Source organism: Geotrypetes seraphini, chromosome 5, assembly GCF_902459505.1.
Source record: "Geotrypetes seraphini chromosome 5, aGeoSer1.1, whole genome shotgun sequence".
Lineage (NCBI taxonomy): Eukaryota > Metazoa > Chordata > Amphibia > Gymnophiona > Dermophiidae > Geotrypetes > Geotrypetes seraphini.
This window is the reverse complement of record NC_047088.1, coordinates 102,774,864-102,797,854: the sequence shown is the minus strand read 5'-3', so window position 1 is coordinate 102,797,854 and position 22,991 is coordinate 102,774,864. Positions and strand designations below refer to the sequence as shown.

General features: G+C 46.3%; 2 protein-coding genes across 3 annotated transcripts in view; one reads left to right on the top strand and one right to left on the bottom strand.

The window, feature by feature from the left end:
• The window catches only part of VKORC1 (vitamin K epoxide reductase complex subunit 1), a 28,299-nt gene extending 25,444 nt beyond the window's left edge, over window positions 1–2,855 (bottom strand). The window contains exons 1-2 of the mRNA XM_033945054.1: window positions 2,696–2,855; window positions 1,822–2,218 (exon numbers count right to left, since the gene is read on the bottom strand). Coding sequence (XP_033800945.1) covers window positions 1,822–1,991 — 170 coding nt within the window. The 5' untranslated portion in view covers window positions 1,992–2,218; window positions 2,696–2,855. The remainder of the gene's footprint in view (window positions 1–1,821; window positions 2,219–2,695) is intronic.
• BCKDK (branched chain keto acid dehydrogenase kinase) overlaps window positions 1,927–22,991 on the top strand; it is a 122,145-nt gene continuing 101,080 nt past the window's right edge. For both annotated transcript variants that reach the window (XM_033945050.1, XM_033945053.1), the window contains exon 1: window positions 1,927–2,057. The gene's annotated coding sequence lies outside the window, so the exon portion shown is untranslated. The remainder of the gene's footprint in view (window positions 2,058–22,991) is intronic.

The window sequence follows — 22,991 nt, the reverse complement described above, 5'->3', positions numbered from 1 at the left end:
GGACAGACTGCGGCACAAGGAAAGTGGTGAGGAAGGCTGCGGGCTGCATTTCACAGTCGTTGCTGCAGCCAGCATTCCCCTGTAACAAAAATGCAAACAGAGGTGAAGGGGGAGGACATGCCAGGCCAGGAAGCCCCCAAGACTGTTGTTTTTTTAAAAAATAGAATGGGGGATGGGTTTCAAAGACGTGTCAGATGGGGAATGAAGGGGGAAGGACATATATGGCCAAAAACATGGGGGAACTAGTGATGGTCTGGAGTAGTGCTGCCCGATTCACGATTCGAATCGATTTAAAATAACAAAAAAATCGGCTTCCCAATTTGGCTGACCCTCCCCATCACCCCCTAAAGCAGGAGCGTCTGCGCTGCTCTTGTTGGCCGGCCGCTGCCACACCTGCTTTAGACAGCGAGGGGGGAGGGTCAGTCGCGAAGTGCTGCTGTCCAGTTCCCCCCCGGCATCCGGTTACCCCCCCCCCCCCCGGCGTCTGGCTTCCCCGCACCCGTTTACCTTTGAAGAGTAGCCTGCACAGAAGATCGCAGCGTTAGCGATGTCTGCAAATAGCTTCGGAGCTGTGTCCTCTGCTGCGGTCTCCATGATAGACTCATGTTGCCTTCACAATCTACTGGGCCGATCAGCCTTCTTCTTCCCGACATCAATTCTGCCGTCGGAGAGGAAGTTCTAGGCATGCCAATCGCTGCCTGGCTGGCCCTGAACTTCCTCTCCGATGGTAGAATTGACGTTGGGGAGAGGAATGCTAGTCGGCCCGACACTTCTGCAAGGAGAGCTTTGGGCGGCGGTGACTTGGGGGCCTGTACCCCGATGGCGGTGGCAGTGGCTTGGGGGAGGGCAAGGAGAAAGAATAGGGGGCAGGCAGGGAGATAGAAGGAAAGAAGGGAAACGGAAAGAAAGGGGGCATGAAGAGAGAAAAAAAGAAAGGGAGGCAGGGAGAAAGGGCAGGGAGAGAGGAAGAAAAAGTTGGGGGAGAGAATGAGGTCTGGAGGAGAGGAAGCATATAGGAGGCTGAAAGAAGGGAAGAAATATTGGAAGCACAGTCAGAAGAAGAAAGTGCAACCAGAGACTCATGAAATCACCAGACAACAAAGGTAGGAAAAATTATTTTATTTTCAATTTAGTGATCAAAATCTGTCCGTTTTGAGAATTTTTATCTGCTGTCTATATTTTGCACTAAGGCCCCCTTTTACTAAACTGCAATAGCGGTTTTTAGCACAGGTAGCCTATGAGCGTGGAGAGTAGCGCGAGGCATTCAGCGCAGCTCCCTGTGTTAAAAACTGCTATTGCGGTTTAGTAAAAAGGGAGGGGGGTATATTTGTCTATTTTTGTATGGTTGTTACTGAGGTGACAGTGCATAGAGTCATCTGCCTTGACCTCTTTGAAAAAAACCCAGAATATAAATGATAATTAACATTTTCTCTGCGTACAGTATGCTTTGTGTTTTTTTTAAAATTTTATTGTTGGTAGATCATTTTGACTTGGTCATTTTAAAAGTAGCTCGCAAGCCCAAAAAGTGTGGGCACCCCTCTTATAGAGGGACTCACAGCAAGAGGAGAAGGCTTTTAACGGGACTAGCATTGCAGGAGACTCATGCGCACCTGACAGAATGGAAAAAAAAATGTCCATAGTCCACACGTTTATAACAGAGTCAGAAAACAGTCAATTTTTAAAATTTATTGAGGATCCGGGGTAATCCAGAGGATCCCGAAAATCCATGTTTTACCTTTTGCCGCTGCCCCCCCCCCTCCCCTCCCCTCCCCTCCCAATCAGTATACAGTATTACCTTTTGCTGCCCCTTCCCCTTCTCACCTGGAGGTGAAGACTTTGGAGCAGCTAATGGAGGAGCTGATATCGCACAAAGCCTTGTAGTTAGCATCACTCTCCTTAGATGTCTCCACGTGGTAGGCATAAACGGAAAGCACAATACCTACTGTGCAGATAAAGAGCCTCAGTTTCCTCTCCCAACCTGGCACCTTCATCTTTTGGCAAAGGAGCTACGCCGCTAAACATCGCAAACTCAATCACTTCTGAAACAAGCTGACGTGGTAGGTAACACTAGGCCACTGCGGATTGGGTAGATTTCTGCCAATAAATCTTACGCAGGATTCCTATTGGTGACTTTAGGGGGAAGTCTGGATATGAGGCTTCTGGAAATGGTAGTCGTTCGTAGGATGAGTAATCACAAAACTGCAAACGTCCTAGATTCCTAGAATATGTAAAAAGACAAAAAAAGTGCTTGAGCAACCCCAGCACTGATCAAACGTCTTCACTACGTCCAAGGAGGAATGTTTGGGTTGAATTTAGTTGGCGCTTAAGATCGGTTGTAACTTGTACTACATTGTAGAGTTATAGAGATCATATTAGTCCTAAAGAAAATAGGTTTCTTTACAAATTCATTAAAAGTGATACTTTTAAGAATTAGCTAAGGGTAATAATGTGAGCGAACTTGTTGACCATGCAAGTAGTAAAATCACATTTAAAGAAAGGAGTTGTGTCCAAAGTTTCACGTTTCTTATAAAGATTCAAAAAAGGGTGCGGGGGCATTACTTATATCAAAGCTGCTGGGTTGAAAAGAACAAGAAAGAAAAACGAGTTTAAACCCTCGTATAATGAACCACAATTTAATGATGCACACTGATGTGCTACCATTTTTTTTTTTTTAATTAAATAAAAGGGTTCTTACCTATTCTTCACTTTATGGGGTAATGTTTTATAGGTCAAAGTACTTCCATAAACTCATCTCCAGCACATAGCTGATATTTTATTTGCACGCTTATCATTCAGCTGTCATACCCAGCCTGTGCTGACCTTTGGTGGTTATTGCTGGGTTTGCAATGCAATGAATGACCAGTAGGGCATAGTCTGAGATCACAAAAACTGTTGTGATTTCTTTAATTCCTATGACCGGTTCAGCTGGTTCTTCCAGGTTCAGAGGATCAAGAGAATTAAATAAATCCCTAATCTATAATTAGAGAACTACATGGAAATAGAAAACTACAGTCTGAAATTTTCCATTTGTCAGAGATGAATGGGTCTGCCTGTGTTTCTCAATCCCTACTAGAACAAAGCCTCTGGGTTTGTTACAATGTACTAGGTGCCATTTCCTCTGAGAAAAAAAATAAATAAATTGCAGTTATTCCTGGATTCTATATATAGCAATTAAAGTTGTGTGCACAAATTTGGCAATGCAACCAAATTGCATGCGCAGCTTAATTGTTTAATAAGCCAGATGCCACTAACAAGCAATTATCCACAAATTAGAAATTACGTGCACAATGAAGTATTCTACATGCAGATCTCAAAATGGGACATGGCAATGGAAAGGGCATGGATGGATCGTAGATGTTCCTAAAAATTATGCAAAGTGTTATATAATATGCCTGATCTGCGCAGAATTAAGTGCAGGCATATATACCAGGTTTTAGTTGGGGTAAATGGTTGCACCTAAATTTTAGTTTCAGGGCCAGCAACCATGCATAGTCTATAAACTACAGCTAAGGTTTATAGAATAGCACTAAAGCCCATATTTAGGGTTACCAGATGTCTGGATTACACTTTGTCCGGGTTTTGAAAACTTCCTCGAAATCACATTGAGCAGGAGGGCATTTGTGCATGCGCTTGCGCATGACATCATTGCATTGCATCTGTGCATGCACAGATGCCTTCCTGCCTGAGGGCAGGCAGCAGGGGTGGGGCTGGGGTGGGATTGGGGGTGGGGCTGGGGCTGGGGTGTAATGGGGCTAGGCTGGGTGGAACTGGGCGGGCAAATCTAGGGGTCCAGATTCTGGCACCTAACTTAAGCAGCAAAGCCATTTAAAAGCCTCCTCAAAATTATTTAAAACAAAAAAATGTAGGCACCTAGAAGCACTTACAAACCAGATGCCTAGATTGTTTATGGCAGTACCTATGGACACCTAAAGCCAAAGTAGGTGTGGCTGATGCCGGAAACAACCTTAGGTACCACCATAAATGTGATTCATGTCAAACATAGGCGCCGGAAATGTAGGCCTCAAAAAACCCTGACCTACATTTCCGGCGTCTATGTTTGAGGTAGCTGCGATTCTACAATGGTGCTAATGCATGACTAATATGCAATCAGCAACCGTCTTTTAGGTGGCAACCGATATCAGCACCATTTGTAGAATCTGGCCCTAAGTGTTTTTATTCTACGCCAATTCTTCCAGTGCCCTATATAGAATTTAGTCCTTGATGTGTAAACATAGCATAGTCAAACTTAGCATACTATGCCATACATATTTTGATTGTAATTTGAATATTTTTACTGCTGTCTATTGCTTATGTTTGACTTATTCTTGCTGTACACGACCTTGAGTGAATTCTTCAAAAAGGCGGTAAATAAATCCTAATAATTAATTAATCTTTTACTAAAGATTAGCATGTACTAAATACTGGGCATCCTATTTTATACCTATGGACCATGTGGTATTTAGCACATGCTAATGTTCATTAGCACATTCTAGGCTTTAGTAAAAGGGCTCCTAATCCTTTTGGGGTGTGCTAATCATGATGTTTTCAGTAATGCGGCAGAGTGAAATCCCCGATGGACAAGGCCAAGCAGCCTATTTAGAGTGCTGCTGGCCCGACGCTGCTTCGGTTGAAAGTAGGGCTCACTCGCGGTCAGCAGGGATTTGGCTGCGCAGGGGATGGGGGGCAGGTTGAAGAGTTGCCGGCGAATCCCGAGACTAGGGCTTATTTTCGGGGAAACAAGGTATCAGTCAATATCCAAAATGAGCCTTCGGTCTTAAGAAAAGCGATATGGTAGTTATAAAATCATGGAAAATTTACTCCTCTTATCCTTTGGTAATTTTAGCTAGTGAAGAGTGATTCGAGGTTGCTTATTAATCCACAGAAATTTTCTCAGTACCTATTCCAGGATCTCAGTACTATTCAATGAGGATCCTGGAAATCCTGGTTTTACCTTCTTCCTATATAACCTATGCTGGCCCCCAGTCTGCTCTTAACTATGCTTCCAAGTCTATGCATACGTTTATACATAAAATTATTGTGTAGAACTGTGAACTAAAAAAAAACAAAACCAAATTCGAATAAAATAACTCATGGTGCATTTAAAATTTACGGCTTTGGTGGGAGAAATCACATTTAAATAGCACTGGGGTGGGGGGTGGGGGTGGTGGTAGTCACTCAGCTCCGTCTTATCTGCCCGATCACCTCAACATTTCTTATGGTTAAACCCCTTATCTCCTTTTCTTAAAGGGCTGATAGTGTTCTTCCACTGGTTATGCACCTTCCTGGTGATTTTCAGCAGCGCTGGCGGTCTGGTTTCCTTGGTATGCCGATTAAAACCCTGAGGCTTTGCAAAGAAGAAACAGCCGCATCTTGTGCAAAGATGGTGACCACTCAGACTGAGGAACCCCCCCGCGGCCTCTTCCGAGGACATCCTGCAAGTTTCCATGCGGACAATGTCGCAGCTCCTCAGCGACAAATTAGCCAAACTTTTTACCTCCATAGAAGAGGTAAAAACTGCATTGGCGGGCAAGCAGTTCAACTACAGCACCTAGAAGAGAGAGTATCCGTGCAGGAAGATCGTGATGTAGTGTTGGATGGGCGGCTCCGGGCGGTGGAGGAGCAGGTCAAAACCCTGATGGACTGGGTAGAGGACCACGAAAATCAGAGCCGCCAGAAGAACATCAGAATCGTTGGTCTGCTGGAGAGCGTAGCGGATGATGCCCTGCTTCAAATAGCTGAGACTTGGCTGCCGCAGGCTCTGGAACTTCTGGTGAGCGCAGGACCAGTGGTCATGGAATGCATCCATCAAGTAGGGGCGCACCGGGAGCGGGAAGATAAAGCCAAGCAGAGAGCGGTCCTGGCTCGTTTTCACAACTATGCTGTTAAAGCGAAACTTTTGGATTTATTTAAAAAGACCCGCTCCTTGGAGCATTCTCGAGCCTGCATCCTATTATTTCAGGACTTTTCCCAATGGGTGGATCATGACTCCGTGGTGCTCCTAGCTTTTTTCTAAGGGAATAAAATTTGCTTTCCAATATCCTGCCAAGGTGCGTATCATGCACAACAATCGAACCATTACGGTGACCAAGCCTGAGGTACACTGGTTCCTGGAGAGCCTCCCGCAGAATCAGTGAAGCAGAGGGGCCTGCTGAACATCTGAGCAGCGGAGTAGGGTGCTGCGTCTACACCTGCCTTTTGAACTGTTTCATACCAGGAGACCTTGGTTTTAGTTGCTCTGTTATTGTGTATCTCGCCAGGCCTTTCTGAAACACTATACTGTTTTTTTGAGGGAGACAGCCTGTTAATATTGGACTCCCTTCCTTGGGGGGTGTACGGCTGCAGCGTTCCATTTGGTTTATCCTACGCCTGTGACTATGTTCTCTTCGCGCTGGCTGAGCCTGGACAATTTTCCACACCTAGAGTTTTTTTGGTTTTTTGGGGGGAAGATCCCCTACTTGGTGCGTCTGGCCTAGCCCCAGTGGCCTGCGACAGCGGGCTTGTACACCTGATGCGGACGGGGAGTCTTGTTTATGTGAGCTTCTCTCTCACTGTGGAGTGAATGGTGTCTCCTGGACATCAAGGAGCCCATATTGTGCTTGTTGTCTGAGCCGTCTGCCATATGTATGACTACCTCCCCTCTGGGAGGCGGTCTTATGTATGCGCTCGATGCGGAGAATTGGAGAGCCAGAAGAAGCTAGTCCGACTCCTGGAGGGCAGAATACTGGAACTGGAGGCACTTTGAGCAGTGGAAGAGGAAGACAGAGATGCAAAGAACATCAAGACAGAGGACACCATCGAGGAAGAAATCCGGGAGCTGGAGAACTTCATAGAAGAGGCATACAGGGAGGCCGTGGAAAAAACACCAGCAACAGTAGAACTGCTGGGATACACCTACAGAGAATGTGGACCACCAGACAGACAGTCACCAGGAGAAAATGGGTGACACAGCAGCATGATCTGGAAACAGTGGAGGGAACCCACAAGAAGACAAATGCTAGGATGAGAGGAAATGGATGGAAATGAAGGACATGGACCTACGGCTGGAGAGATGGACATACACCAAGGACACGGACCTGCAGCTGGAGAATCAAGAGAAGATGGAGAGGACAGCAATTGTCGTGGGGGACTCCATCATCAGACAAGTTGACAGCCACATAGCCAGAGGAAGACTGGATCGGCTGGTGACCTGCCTATTGGGAGCCAAGGTAGAACACATAGTGAGCCGCATTAGCAGGATCATCAGCAGTGTGGAGGAAGAAGATACGGCGGTAGTGATCCATGTGGGGTCGAACAACGTGGGTAACAGAAACTACAGCAGAGAAGTACTGAAGGACCAATTCCAGATGCTAGGAAGGAAGCTGAAGTCCAGAACGCAGAGGATAGCATTCTCAGAGATCCTGCCGGTACCCAGGTCAGACGAGAAAAGACAGATGGAGCTGCAAGCAGTCAGCGCGTGGATGCAGCGCTGGTGTGAGGAAGGATTCCACTTTCTGTGCAACTGGATGATGTTCTGGGGGAAGAGCAAGCTATTCAGGAAGGATGGACTCCACCTCAGCAGAGATGGAACGAGGCTACTTGCAAGCAACATCAAGAGAGAAGTTGAAAAGCTTTTAAACTAGGAAAAAGGGGAAAGCCAACAGTCGTCCGAGAGAGAGAATCAATGGTTCAGGAACCAGTATACCCGGATGATACCGTACAGGAAGATAGAGGGGAAGACTCACCGGATCGCAGGCAAAACAGACCGATAGGGACACAAGAGGGAAGGACATGTATCAAGGGAACAGGCTGCAAACTCATAAGAACATAAGAAATGCCGCTGCTGGGTCAGACCAGTGGTCCATCCTGCCCAGCAGTCCGCTCACGCGGTGGCCCTCAGGTCAAAGACCAGTGCTCTAAATGAGTCCAGCCTCACCTGCATACGTTCCAGTTTAGCAGGAACTTGTCCAACTTTGTCTTGAAACCCTGGAGGGTATTTTCCCCTTTAACAGACTCCGGAAGAGTGTTCCAGCTTTCCACCACTCTCTGGGTGAAGAAGAATTTCCTTACGTTTGTACGGAATCTATCCCCTTTCAACTTTAGAGCGTGTCCTCTTGTTCTCCCTACCTTGGAGAGGATGAACAGTCTGTATTTCTCTACTAAGTCTATTCCCTTCAGTATTTTGAATGTTTCGATCAAGTCCCCTCTCAATCTCCTCTTTTCAAGGGAGAAGAGGCCCAGTTTTTCCAATCTCTCCTGTATGGCAACTCCTCCAGCCCCTTAACCATTTTAGTCGCTCTTCTCTGGACCCTTTCGAGTAGTATCTTGTCCTTCTTCATGTGCGGCGACCAGTGCTGTACACAGTATTCCAGGTGAGATCGCACCATGGCCCGGTACAGTGGCATGATGACCCTCTCCGATCTGTTCGTGATACCCTTCTTAATCATTCCTAGTATTCTGTTTGCCCTTTTTACCACCGCCGCGCATTGTGCAGATGGCTTCATTGACTTGTTGATGGGAGGTCTCTCCAAGTACCGCCACGGACATCCTGTATTCGTGTATGAGGTTTTTGTTCCCGACATGCATCACTTTACACTTATCCATGCTGAACCTCATTTGCCATGTCGATGCCCATTTCTCAAGCTTGATTATGTCACGTTGCAGATCTACACAATCCCACTGTGTCTTCACTACTCTGAATAACTTTGTATCGTCCGCAAATTTAATCACCTCACTCGTCATACCAATGTCCAGATCGTTTATAAAGATGTTGAAGAGCACGGGTCCAAGCACCGAGCCCTGCGGCATCCCATTGGTGACACTCTTCCAGTCTGAGTATGTACACGAACGCAAGGAGCCTTAGAAATAAGATGGGTGAATTAGAAGCTGTGGCACAAAAGGACATCATCGCCATCATGGAAACATGGTGGACTGAGGAAAATGTCTGGGACACAGTGCTAAAGGGATACAAACTATACCGCAGAGACAGAGTGACTCAAAAAGGAGGAGGCATTGCCATATACGTCAAAGAGAGAATTGAATCTACTGGAGAGAACATGCCACAACAGACAGATAAGTTAGAGTCTCTATGGGTCAAATTCCAGGAATAAATGGACTGGAAATAAGGATTGGCATTTACTATCGACCCCCAGGGCAGTCCGAGGAAATTGATGGAGAAGTGACGGATGAGATTAAACGCAACTGCAAGGGAGGCAACGCAGTTATCATGGGCGACTTCAACTATCTGGGGATAGACTGGAATCTAGGCACCTCCAGCTGTGCTAGAGAGACCAAGTTCTTGGATGCTGTAGGCGATTGCTTCCTGGAACAACTTGTCAAGGAAAATACAAGAGGAAACTCAATTCTTGACTTAATTCTAAATGGACTGCGAGGGCTGGCACAAGGTGTAGAAGTAGAAGGGACGCTGGGAAACAGCGATCACAATATGATCCGCTTCGACCTGGACGCAGGGGCGAAACATCGGTCCAGCACCACGGCCACGGCACTGAACTTCCGAAAAGGGAATTACGAAGGGATGAGACGCATGGTGGGGAAGAAGATTATGAAGAGGATGAACAATGTAAAACCGAGGCGCAAAATCTATATATACCGCGTGTCAACAAGGGATCAAAGAAGAAAAAGAACAAAGAACTGGCATGGCTCATTGTAGAGGTAAAGGAAGCGATCAGAGACAAAAAAAACTTTGTTTAAGGAATGGAAAAGGTCAAAAACTGATGAAAACTGGAATAAGCACAAACATCAACGCAGGCGCCATAAGGCGGTAAGAGGGGCTACGAGGAAAAAATAGCCAAGGAGGCGAAAAACTTTAAGCCGTTCTTTCGATATATTAAAGGGAAATGACCTGCGAAGGAAGGGTGGGACCATTGGATGACCAAGGAATAAAGGGAGCATTAAAGGAGGACAAAGCAATCGCCGATAGACTGAACACATTTTTTTCGTCTGTATTTACCAAAGAGAATATACGCAGCATACTGGAACTCAGGCTATATGCTGGAAGCGATAATGGGAAACTGACAGGGTTAATGGTCAGTCGAAAAGAGGTATGCAGTCAGATTGATAGGCTTAAGAGCAATAAATCCCCGGGACCGGATGGTATCCATCCGAGGGTCATCAAGGAACTGAAAGGGACTATAGCTGAACTCGGATGGATACCATCCGGTCCCGGGGATTTATTGCTCTTAAGCCTATCAATCTGACTGCATACCTCTTCTCGACTGACCATTAACCCTGTCAGTTTCCCATTATCGCTTCCAGCATATAGCCTGAGTTCCAGTATGCTGCATATATTCTCTTTGGTAAATATAGACGAAAAAAATGTGTTCAGTCTATCGGCGATTGCTTTGTCCTCCTTTAATGCTCCCTTTATTCCTTGGTCATCCAATGGTCCCACCCTTCTGTCGATCAAATCGGGAAAGATTCCGGAGGACTGGAAGGTGGCGAATGTTACGCCGATCTTCAAAAAAGGTTCGAGGGGAGACCCGGGAAACTACAGACCAGGTAGGGCTGGTCTCAGTTAGGGTGCTGGTCTTTGATCAGATGGCACGATGGTCCCAGCAGCAGCAATTCTTATATTCTTCTCTTTTATTTATTATTGTGGGGTTTATTACTGTTCTTGTTGATGAGACTGTATTGAGGTGGTTGGGGGTGACGGGGGTATGAGTGTGTCAAATGGGGGTGGTTTCAATGTTTTGGCTGTTAGTGTGTGGGGGGGTTTGACTGTTGGGTAGTGTATGTCAGGCTGGGATGAGCTGAAGGTGATGATGGGGGGAGGGGGAGTGGGAAGGTTTACGTGGTTTAAGTTAAGGGGAAGGGGGTTAATCTGCTGGCTGAGTTAGAGGGCAGAACAGGGCAATCAAGCCATTGCAACATCACTGATGAGGTTGGCTCTTTTTAGGGGGAAGAGGATACAGATGGGGTAATCAAGCAGGCAAACTTCTCGAGCACCTTATTAAACCTAAATCTTCCAAGCAATTTATTTTACAGCTGAAATCCCCTTCGGGCACGCCCTTGACGGGCTCGTCGGCCATCCAGGCACTCTTTCTGGAGTTCTACCAATCTTTATATGATGCAGGAAGTTGCAATGTGGAAGCGTGGAGCCAGTTTTTTTCAGAATATCGCTCTCTTCGCTGACCTCTGCGCAGATGGAGGTGCTGAACAGACCAGTACAGGGTCTGGAGATACAAAGAGCGCTGAAGAGACTTAAACTCACAAAGGCACCTAGTCTGGACGGACTGGGCCCAGAATTCTATAAGATTCTGGGGATCCACATGATTGGTCCGTTTCGTGATTTGTGTGAGGCTTTGTGAACTCCAGCTATGGACATGGGTCGCTTAATTCATGCCACGATAGTGGTTCTCCCTAAGCCTGATCACGATCATGAGCTGGTGGGGTCCTATCGTCCCATCTCCCTGTTAAATCTGGATATCAAACTTTTTGCTAGTATACTCGCCATTCGACTGGGGGATGTTCTCCCTTCCCTGATTCATCCTATCAAACTGGGTTTGCCCCCTGATGCTTTGTCTCTACAAACGTACTTTGGGTGCTGCAGACGAGGGGGAGGTTCTGGGAGATGCCATCATTACAAGCTTAGATGCTGAGAAAGCATTTGATAAGATACTGTGGGATCACCTGCTGGCTCCTACTGCAGGTCATGGGCACATTCTTAGCTGGTGTTTGCTCTCTGTACCGGATCCTGATGGTACAAATTTTGATTAAAGGAGACCTTATCTCATCCTTCTCCTTGTACCGGGATACTAGGCAGGGGTGTCCACTCTCTCCTATGTTATTCGTGCGAGCCCTGGAACCCTTGGCCTGTAAGATCCGCCAGTGTGAGGGCCTGCAGGGGATAAGGATGGGCAGTCAAACATATAAAATCAATCTCTGCAGATGATATGATAATCTTTCTTGATTCTGCAGTCCGTGTTGTTCCTATTCTTGTCTCTCTGATCCAGGAATTTGGATCCCTTTTGAGTTTGAGAATTAACTTTGCCAAATTGGAGGCCATGCTTGTTTCTGATTCTTGTCGGGGGGTGGGGGGGGGGACTCCTGCCTTCCTGTCTGTTTAAATGGTCTCTGGGTTCTCTTAAATACCTAGGTGTTCATCTGCACAAAGACCCTACCGTAAGAACATCCTTGACAAATTGGCTCATATCAAGACGTTATGTCAGCGGTGGAGAGAGCTGCCGGTCTCTTTTTTGGGACAAGTCGCCTTAATCAAGATGGGCTTATTGCCTAAGGTACTATACCCCTTACAGATGCTGCCCCTTTGGGTGTGGCATAGAGACATTGAAGTGTACCGAGGTATCATCTCATTTCTCTGGCGGGATCGTCGGGTGTGCATTGGTTATCATAAATTGACTCAGGATAGGCCCAGGGGAGGGGGTGTGTGTGTTTACCGGATTTGCATCTATACAATGTGGCAGCTTTGCTGCACTGGCTTCAGGGTATTATAAATTTGCTCCCTCTCATATGTGGCATTTGGAGGCTTACCCGCATTTGGTGTTTACCGCCCTGCACGTATGTGACTGCCGGATCCAACTTATGACTATGCTCCGTGCATTGCAGAGGGTGAGGAATTGGGGCGGACCTCTATAGGATGGGCGGGAGGACCATCCCCATTTGCGGAATTGTGGGCAATCTGGCTTTTCCGGCTGGCCTCTCGGGTTCTCCGTTTGAGCTTAGGAACCGAATTGGGTGCAGGTTTATCAGTCAGCTGACCTAAGCGGGAAGCGGTACTCTTCTTTTTCTTCATGCTGGCAGACTTGGCCTCTGCCTCCTACTCATTCTTTTGCCTTCCTGCAGGCCAGACACTATATCCTCTCTTTAAGCCGGGGATCTGGTACTTGCCCTAATTTTCTAGAGCTAGACCAGATTTTGATGGGTACTCCAACTTCTCACAACAGGTTAGCGGTGTGGTATGCTGTGGGTCGAGAGGCACCTTGCTCCATCTTTCTCTGAGTTGGCAACCTTCTGGGGGACTGTCTTGGGTGAGGTTTCTGAGCGCGATTTTGCCCTTGGCTTTACCTTGGCGGCTTCCCTGGGGCCTAATGCGGGTCTTCAGGAGTTTCAATATAAAATCCTCCATAATGCTTATATTAGCAGATGCCGGGATAAGCAGATGGGTCTATGGGATGATGACAGTTGTGTTAAATGTAAGACTGGTAGGGGAACCCTCCTACATCATTTTTTGGAATGTCCTACCTTGTCGACTTTCTGGAATGGGGTATTTCAGGCTCTGGGAACCGTAATGGGAACTACCTGTGAATGGTCTTATCGGATACATTTGTTAGGTTTTACTTCTGAATTGGAACAGCAGGGATACCACGATGCTGAGTGTCGCTAAAAAAGCCATTCTACAGATATGGATGACCGGACTCTGTATACTGTCCACTCCACAGCTCCTTGGGGGGAGGAGGGGGATGGGGGTTGGTTGGGAGGAATGAGGATGAGGGGGCACATGTGAAAACTTGTATAACTTGCAGCAGGTACTTCTGCCTCGTACTGCCTCTGTTTGCATGGGTGTTCAGTTCTTTATTTCTGTATTGGTGGTTTTGTATTTACCCTGGATGTTGTTATTTGTACCCTGTTTCAAGTTGTCTTAAATAAAGTAAAAAAAAATAAAAAATAGCACTTTGCATCAAGTCTTATGAGTCCTCGCTCACACATGCGTGCCAACGACAAGACGTCTAGCACTGGTGGCCAGTGCACCCATCAGTATGAGTTTTGTTGTATCAACACGCGGAGAAATAAATGAGATTGCATTTAATTATTGAAGGGAGGAGGAAAGTGTACTTGGTCTTGGAGGACTCTGTGTTGGTAGGTGGTCACTGACTCGTAAATTTCCACGGGAACTCTACAGGAATTACTTCTATCCCTGCGGGATTCCTGCAAACCTCGTTCCTATGCAGTTAGCTGATGCTGCACACCTGTAACAGGTATTCTCCATGGACAGCAGGATACAACAGCCACACATGTGGGTGGTGTCACAGCTGACGGTGCCGAATCTGCCCTTGCCAAAGAACTCAAATTGACCTTAAAAGGTTTCTAAGCATGCGCACTTGTGTCCCTCCCTCATGTATACATTATAACCAGAGAATCCCTTCAGTTAAATTACCAAAGCCTTAATTTAGCAAGGGAAGGGTGGGATTGTGTGGCTGTTGTATCCTGCTGTCAACGGAGAACATCTGTTACAGGTGTGCAACATCAGCTTTCTTCATGGATAAGCAGGATAGCAACAGCCAAACATGTGGAGATTCCCAAGCTGAGGGTTACATTAATAACCAGGTAATATGGAGAAGGAGGCAAGCTGAATTTTAAGTAGAAGCCTCTTTCATTGAAACAAATAGCAATTATAATTAATCTCTTTTATTGAAACAACTGTCTGAAATCAAGGCTGCTTACTTTACCTCACTGGGGATCCTCCTGGCAAATAATTAGATGTCTGTTTTATTGAAACAACTAGCAAGCAATACATATTAAAAGATTGATCAATGTAATAATGTACTCCATGTTGCTGCTCTACAGATATCTACTAAAGATATCTTATTTAAATATAAATATATATATATATATATATATATATATATATATATATATATATATAAATAAATAAGCAAGCAAAACTGCTTTTGCTCTTAGTCTGTGAGCTGTTATTCTTGGAGTTGTAAGTGAAGATTGTGTTGCATATAGCTAATGTAGTCTGTTTTTTTTAACTGGACCAACTGAAGCTTGATTGTAAGATAGGAACAGTTTATTTGCAGATGTCCTATGTATGAAGGTCTGTAGAACTTTTCCACAGGCAATGAATGTGGTAAGGTTGAAGATGAATTGTTGGTGGTGCCAAAGTATGCTGGTAACACGATTGGTTGGTTAATGTGAAACAAAGCAAAAATAAGAATAAGCAACACAACCAGTGTTTGTCCGTTTTGGTTAATTGGCAATCCAAAATCGTTGAAATAAAGGAAAAGAACAGCCGAGACATCCGAGAAGGCGTATTTGAGGAGATATGCCCTGAAGGCTCTTTCACAAGCTAAGGTGTGAGGAGTGGAGAAAATCCGAGCTGTTGTGTTATAGTAAGTAGGTAGAACAATTGACTGATTGATATGAAAGACAATTAAACCATAGGAAAGTATTTAGGATGTGTCCGCAAGAGCACTTCCCTGGGTGAGATCAGAGGAGGGTAGTAATGTACTAGCGCTAGTAATGTACTAGTAATGTAGCTCACTAATTGTGTAAGCCAAAGTGATCGTAATAAAACAGTTTTGCAGGTGAGAAATTACAATTCTGAGTTCTCAACCTTGACAAAAGAAGGACTTGCTAAAGTGTCTCAAAACAGTGTTACAGGAAGCAGTTTAAAGAAGACATGTAAGAAATCCAGATATCAAAGGATCCTGGTGATAGCTGATGATAAGACATGGGCTCATGGAGAGCTGCAATTGCACTGAGGTGGGCCCTCACCAAGGAAACGCTGAGGGCTAAATTAGAATGGTGAAGAAGATATTGCAGTAAATCTGAAACTAAGCCAGAAAAAGGATTATATGAAGTATCGATTCACCAGCATGCAAAACGTTGCCGTTTGAATGCATATACTTTATGACCAGCTGGCTATCAGTGCTGGAATAAGAGGCAAATGGACACTGTTCATCCTCCAAGTTGTGAAAGGCAAATGGCTACTGCTCAACCTCCAAGTTGTGAGGTTGGGGTGAAGCATCATCACGAAGGTTAAGGTCTGAACAAAGTGGAAGGTATATGAGGAGCAAGTAGAATCACTTGCGAGTGGTCAATACATATCTTTGTAGAAGTTCTGAGATTAGAGATAGTGAAGGATAAGCTTGAAGGCCTCTCTCGCCAGATTGTGAGTGGAAGGAATTTTTGAACAGAATTGGTTGCATGTTATGTTGATTGGAGATGCAAATAAATCTAGTATTGGAACACCAAAAGTGTGTGTGATGAGAGAGAGAGAGAGAGAGAAGACTTCAGGATGAAAGACCCATTCATAAGGCATGATATGTCTGCCAGTAAATTGGTAGTCATTTGACATGTAGGTGAAAGTTGTAAGACAATGCAAAGTATCAATTGTGAAGCACCTCTTGGAGAAGGAGAAGTGAGTCTGTATACGAATGTTTGTGCAAAGAAAACATGGTGACCTGATTGTACAGCTGAGTGTGCATTACTTTGCTTGCTAGTTGAGGAGCAAATGTGCAAAGAGCAAAATAAATTGCTCACAGCTGCAACAAGTTGATGCGACAAGTACTCTCTTTGTAAGACATGAGTCCTGAGCACTGAGCTGAGGAATATGTGAACCCCATCTTTTTAGTCATTTATCTGAAGAAAATGTGATCTGCATTTTGAGCGCATGAAGAATGTGTGGTTGGAGCCACCACTGCAGTGTGTGACATGTAGCTTGAGTTATATGGAGCATGGCAGATAATGGATGCAGATACTGGTTCCATGCTGGGATAGAGTGCCTGGAAAGTAAGTTCTTTATCAAAGACAAACTGTGCAGATGACATAGAAATGGAAGGTATGTTATTCTTAAGGTAGCATATAGGTACACTATGTACTCCAGAGTATGGTGGCTAAAGTATTAATTTGTAGAAGTTATGAAAAGACCTAAGGATCTGCATAAGACGAATTGAGAGAATGACACCGCCTGTGGGGATGGAGCCATTATGAGCTAGTCACTGTTGAGTTGTGTGAAGTGAGCTGTCACCAGTGAAAACACAAGGTGCTGATGACAATCCAAAGTTAGAACCTTGTACTGGAAGTGGGGGCCGTCAAAAAAACTGTTGAATCGACGGACTTATTGGAACATGAGCAGACACATCCTTGAAGTCATTGTGGGCAGAATAGTGCATAGATACTTTCTGGCTAGGGTAAGAGTGCGAAAGATATGTTGAAATTCCATTAAATGTTGAGAAGGAATGCATTTATTAAAAGAAAGCAAGTTCTTCACAAGATGCTTTGCATAGTGTATGTGGCACAGTGGTTAGAGCTACAGCCTCAGCACCCTGAGGTTGCAGGTTCAAATCCTATGCTGCTCCTTGTGATCCTGGGCAAGTCACTTAATCCCCTATTGTCCCCGGTACATTAGAGCACAGTTCTTCAACCGCCGGTCCACAGACCGGTGCTGGTCTGCGGACCGGTGCCGGTCTGCAGAAAATTCCTGCCGGTCCACATAAGACCGGCGAGATCAACATCTCCAATTTCCTGCCGGTCCGCACAGGACTGGCAAGATCGACGAGCTGTAGTCTGCGCAGGGCCGGAGAGATAATGGGGAGCCTCAGACAGTGTGCTTTCTCCCCTCCCAGTTGCTCTCCTTACTTATCAGCGCAGCAATTCACGAAGGTAGCCTTGGGGCTTTTGCTGAGTCGCGGACGCCTCTGATGATGCAACTTCTGCTTTCTTCAGAGGCGGTGCGACCCAAGAAAGGACCCGATGCTGCTTTCCTGAATCGCTGCGCTGGCAAGTAAGGAGAGTTGCTGGGAGGGGAGAAAGCCACTGTTAGAGGTTGGAAAGCTGCTGGGTATGGTAAAAAAAAAAAAAAAAGAAGAGACAGCTGCTACTGGACCTGGAGAGGGATAAGGAGAGATGCTGCTGGGAGGGGAGGAGGGAAAGGAGTCTGGGAAGCTGCTGGGCAAGGGGAAAAAAGGGACAGCTGCTACTGGACCTGAAGGGAGGGAGAAGGAGAGATGCTGCTGGGAGGGGAGGAGGGAAAGGGAAGGGAAGAGAGTTACTGTTGGACAGGGGGAGGAGGGAAAGGAGAAGAAAATAGGAAGGAAACAGCTGGCAGGGAGATTAGAGGAGGGGAAGGGGAGAGACAGGAATGAGATGGGAAGGGGGGTCAGCAGAGAAATTGAGAGGGACAAAGATGCTAGATCTGGTGTAGGAGAGATAAAAATGAAGAGAGCAGTGAAGCTGGAATGAATCATGTAAAAAGGAGAAAGGGGCATAGGCTGGATGGAAAGGGGAGAGGGGCACAGAAAGAAGACAAATACCATATGGAAAGGGAGAGGTCAGACAGTAGATGGAAGGGGCAGATGCTGGATTGAAGAGACAGAGAGGGCAGATGCTGGAAGGAAGAGAGTGAAAAGAAGATGAAAACAAAAACCAGAGACAACAAAACTTCCGGAACTTGGAGGCGAGGAGGATGGCAGTTTGAGTGCAGAGCTCCTCTCCCTGGACATTCTCACTAAAGATTTTATAACTATTTAATCCCTTCAGTTTAACTAAAGTGATTTCAGATGGCTTCAAGAAAAAACTTACATTGGATACTGTATTTGCTACAGATGGGAAAAGTAAAAGACCAAAACCAAACCCTGTAACATCATCTAACACCATTCCAGCAGGGGAGAGCCGACGGAGGAGGGCTGCAGTCCGGCCATCGGACCAACGGTCGGCTCGGGGGCCCGTTCCAGCGGGGCACCCGACACTGTCTTCGCTCTTCCCCCATTCCAGCAGGGGAGAGCCGACGGAGGAGGGCTGCAGTCTTGCCATCGGACCAACGGTCGGCTCGGGGGCCCGTTCCAGCGGGGCACCCGACATTGTCTTCGCTCCTCCCCCATTCCAGCAGGGGAGAGCCGACGGAGGAGGGCTGCAGTCCGGCCATTGGTCCAACGGTTGGCTCGGGGGCCCGTTCCAGCGGGGCACCCGACACTGTCTTCGCTCCTCCCCCATTCCAGCAGGGGAGAGCCGACGGAGGAGGGCTGCAGTCCGGCCATCGGACCAACGGTCGGCTTGGGGGGCCCGTTCCAGCGGGGCACCCGACACTGTCTTCGCTCCTCCCCCATGCCAGCTGGGGAGAGCCAACGGAGGAGGGCTGCAGTCCGGCCATCGGACCAACGGTCGGCTTGGGGGCCCGTTCCAGCGGGGCACCCGACACTGTCTTCGCTCCTCCCCCATTCCAGCAGGGGAGAGCCGACGGAGGAGGGCTGCAGTCCGGCCATCGGACCAACGGTCAGCTCGGGGGCCCATTCCAGCGGGGCACCCGACACTGTCTTCGCTCCTCCCCCATGCCAGCAGGGGAGAGCCAACGGAGGAGGGCTGCAGTCCGGCCATTGGACCAACGGTCGGCTTGGGGGCCCGTTCCAGCGGGGTACCCGACACTTTCTTCGCTCCTCCCCCATTCCAGCAGGGGAGAGCCGACGGAGGAGGGCTGCAGTCCGGCCATCGGACCAACGGTTGGCTCGGGGGCCCGTTCAAGCTGGACTTCAGTTTTGACTGTTTTGATTTTATTTTCAATTCTTTTTAGTTTATGATATATTTTTTAATCTCACTTATTGTTTTACCACTTATTTTGTTTTATTTTATCATTCAAATTTCATTTAAATTTCTCCAGAATTCTATTGCTTCAACGGTTCTCCCTCTGCATCTATTCTTATCTCCCCTCTTTTTTCAACCTTTCAAAGTCCTTTAGATCATTGTAATCTTATTAGAATGTTTATTTTCTTATTTTTCTCATCTATTCTCTATTTTATTTCGTCATTACGCTACTAATTGTCATTTTTCCAGGTACTTTAGTTAGATTGTGAGCCTTCGGGACAGTAAGGGAATGTCTAAGTACCTATTTTACTTATAATTTTAATGCACCCTATTGTCTATTTTTCTGTAAACCGCTTAGAATCCTAACGGAGTTTAGCGGTATATAAGAAATAAATTACATTACATTACATTACAAAAGGTAGAAACAAATAATTTTATTTCTATTTTGTGATTAGAATATATCAGATTTGAAATATATATCCTGCTAGAACTGGTGTTAGACATAACTGGGGATTGCAAAGTCCAGGCAGTGGCTTAGGGCTCTCTCTGACCAGGGGGGGCAGTTGCCCTAGTTGCACTCCCCTAACCCTATTCCTGCTATGTGTGACTGCGGTATTCTGTTAGCATGATATTTCTGTGTAGCATTCTGTAATAATTTGGCTTATTCAGTTTTCTTGATAGTAGAGGGGATATATGTGAAGGGGAGGGGAGACAGGGGTTTTGTTTATCCTTGCTCTGTATTATTTGTATTTATAAAATGACAATTGTACAGAATATTGTTTCTTTTTATCAATAATAATAAAACGCTAGAGCGCGCATGCGCTCTCGAAAATTTGTGCGGTGCGGCGCCGTGAGGTGTGCTTCTGTGGCAACATTCTAATCTCACGGCGCATGTGGGGGCTGAAGGCGCGCAACTGTGCTCTCTACAAACCTCCCGGCTCCAGCGGAGTAGGCAGCACCAGTGGACAGCAGCCCCGCTCCGGCCGTTCACCTTCCACAAACCTCCCAGCTCCAGCGGCGTAGGCAGCACTATAAATACGCTGCTTCGCGCCCTTCTCTGCCGCGTCTCTGATGACATCATTGGAGACAGACGCGGCAGAGGAAATCGGCAGTAGAAGGCCGCGAAGCAGCGTGCTTAAAGTGCTGCCTACGCGGCTGGAGCCCCGAGGTTTGTTGGCGGTGGGAGGGTCAAGAGCAGGCCGGATGGAGCAGGACAACGGCAGTACAAGAAGGGGGAGGGGCCGAACGGAGCAGGGAAGAGAAGGTAAGAGAAGGTAAAGGGGGTGGGGGAAAATGCTGCTACTGCTTCTGCACAGGAAAGAGGGGGATAGGAGGGAAATGCTGTTGCTGCTGCATAGGGAAGTGGGATGGAAATGCTGCTGCACAGGGAAATGGGGAAAAATGACAGACAGACAGCGGAGAGAGGGAGACAGAAAGAAAGAAAGACACAGGGGCAGGGAGAGGGACAGAAAGACAGACAGAGAAAGGGGGCCAGAGAGAGAGTCAGTGGGAGAGGGAAAGGGGGCTGCTTTGGGGGGAGTGGTGTGCTTGTGGCAAACAGCTTTGCTCTGGGGGGAAGACAGAAGGGGCCATGGAGAGGGAAAGGGGGCTGCTTTGGGGGAGGGGTGTGCTGGGGGGAGACAGAAGGGGCCATGGAGAGATAGGGAAAGGGGGCTGCTTTAGGGAGAGGTGTGTTGGGGACAGACAGCTTTGCTCTGGGGAGGAAGACAGAAGAGGGCCATGGAGAGACATTTGGGGGGGGAGGTGGGTGATGGGGGCAGACAGCTTTGCTCGGGGGGGAGGGGGAGACAGAAGGATACAGACAGCGGCCAAGGAGAGAGAGATAAAGAAAGACAGACAGACACATCTATTCTAGCACCCGTTAATGTAACGGGCTTAAAGACTAGTACTTTAATAAAATACATTCAGTATAAAATCATAACTGAGGCTTGTGCGGATGGGATCAGATGGTTTGCGAGGACCAAGCTCGCGGAGACGGGGCTGAAACAGGGTTTTTAAATTTCAGTCCTAGTAGTTTGCCGGTCCACAAAATAATTTTTTTTCCCGCCGGTCCATAGGTGTAAAAAGGTTGAAGAACACTGCATTAGAGTGTGAGCCCACCAGGACAGATAAGAAAAATAGAAACATGATGGCAGATAATGGCCAAATGGCCCATCTAGTCTGCCCATCCACAGTAACCATTATCTCTTTCTCTCTAGGCCCACTTATAGCCTAAGTGGTTTACACTCAGTTACTTAAGCATATTTCCCTAGAGTCTAGGGAAATATGCTTAAGTAACTGAGTGTAAACCACTTAGGCTATAAACAGTAAAATATAGAAATTGTAATTTGGTACAGCTGACGTCCCTATTTATCCACAATGCGCCCTTCTCGCTCCAGTGGTCCTGAGGCATAGACTTTGGATGGTGCTGTAGCTGCGGTTTGTTAAACCCAGAAGAAATTGTTTTATATAAAGAGTCCAATTTTTAGGATTCACCGTAATAGTTAAATGTGTTTTCCAGTTTTGTGAAGTCTCTTTGAGAATACCACACAATGGTAGTCTGAGAAGTACTTTAGAAAGCTCATCATAGACTAAGGGCTCCTTTTATCAAGTCGTGCTAGTGGTTTAATGGGCGTAAAAGCGCATGCTAAACCGTAGGACTCGCTAGCCGCTACCGCCTCCTCTTGAGCAGGCGGTAGTTTTTGGCCAGCGCGGGGATTAACACGTGATGAAAAGTTACGCGCGTTAACCCCGCTAGCGTGGCTTGATAAAAGAACCCCTAAGACCTCTAAAGTATTCAGCACTGTGGGCAGTTCAGTGAAGTGATAGGTTGGTTTTTTTCTGTGGTCTCTGCTTCGTGAATTAATAAAAAGGCTGGTTGTTGTACCCATATGTCTCCTTAATTTATTTGGGATGATTAAGTTGAGCGACTGTTGTAACACTGTGAAGAAGCAAGAGATTGTTCTATATTGCCTTGAGGAAATATTTGTAAAAAAAAGTAAAGATCGTTTTTACTGAGTTCTGTGAAATTGGCTTCCACCGACATCAAAGAGATCAACATTGGTGTACAGCGCATTTGCCAATTTGTCTCGTATTATCAGAAACCCCGAGTCTGGCCATTTGCCCAGCTGCAATGGATAAATTTGAATCAAATGATAGCAAATAAGATATTGTGCATTTATGCAAGGCATGTAAAATTGATGATGCAGCTGCATGCTCAAGCATCTTAAAGAAATATAGAGAAATGTATTCTTGATTTTTTTTTTTAATCATTGTGCCTAAAAGCTTGTGAGATTTTCCTAACTAAACTAAACTAAACCTTAGGTTTGTATACAGCATCATCTCCACATTCGTAGAGCTCGGCATGGTTTACAGGAGATGGGAAAGAAAGGAGCTATAATGAAGGGTTAGAGGACCAAGTATGAAGAGTTTTTTGAGGGCTTAGGATGTCATACATGGAAAAAGAATCAGATTTTTGAGAATAGCCAGGTCTTCAGATGTTTGCGGAAAAGTTGAAGGAAGCTCATGTTCCGTAGAGGGGAGGAAAGGTTGTTCCAGAGCTCGGTGATTCTGAAGGGAAGGGAAGTCCCTAGTTTTCCTTTATGGGAGATGCCTCTTACTGAGGGGAAGGATAGTTTTAATTTGTGAGTGGATCTGGTGGTATTAGGATTTGAGGAATTCCAAGAAAGAGGGATACATGGAGGGAGGATCCCATGTAGGATTTTGAAGGCTAG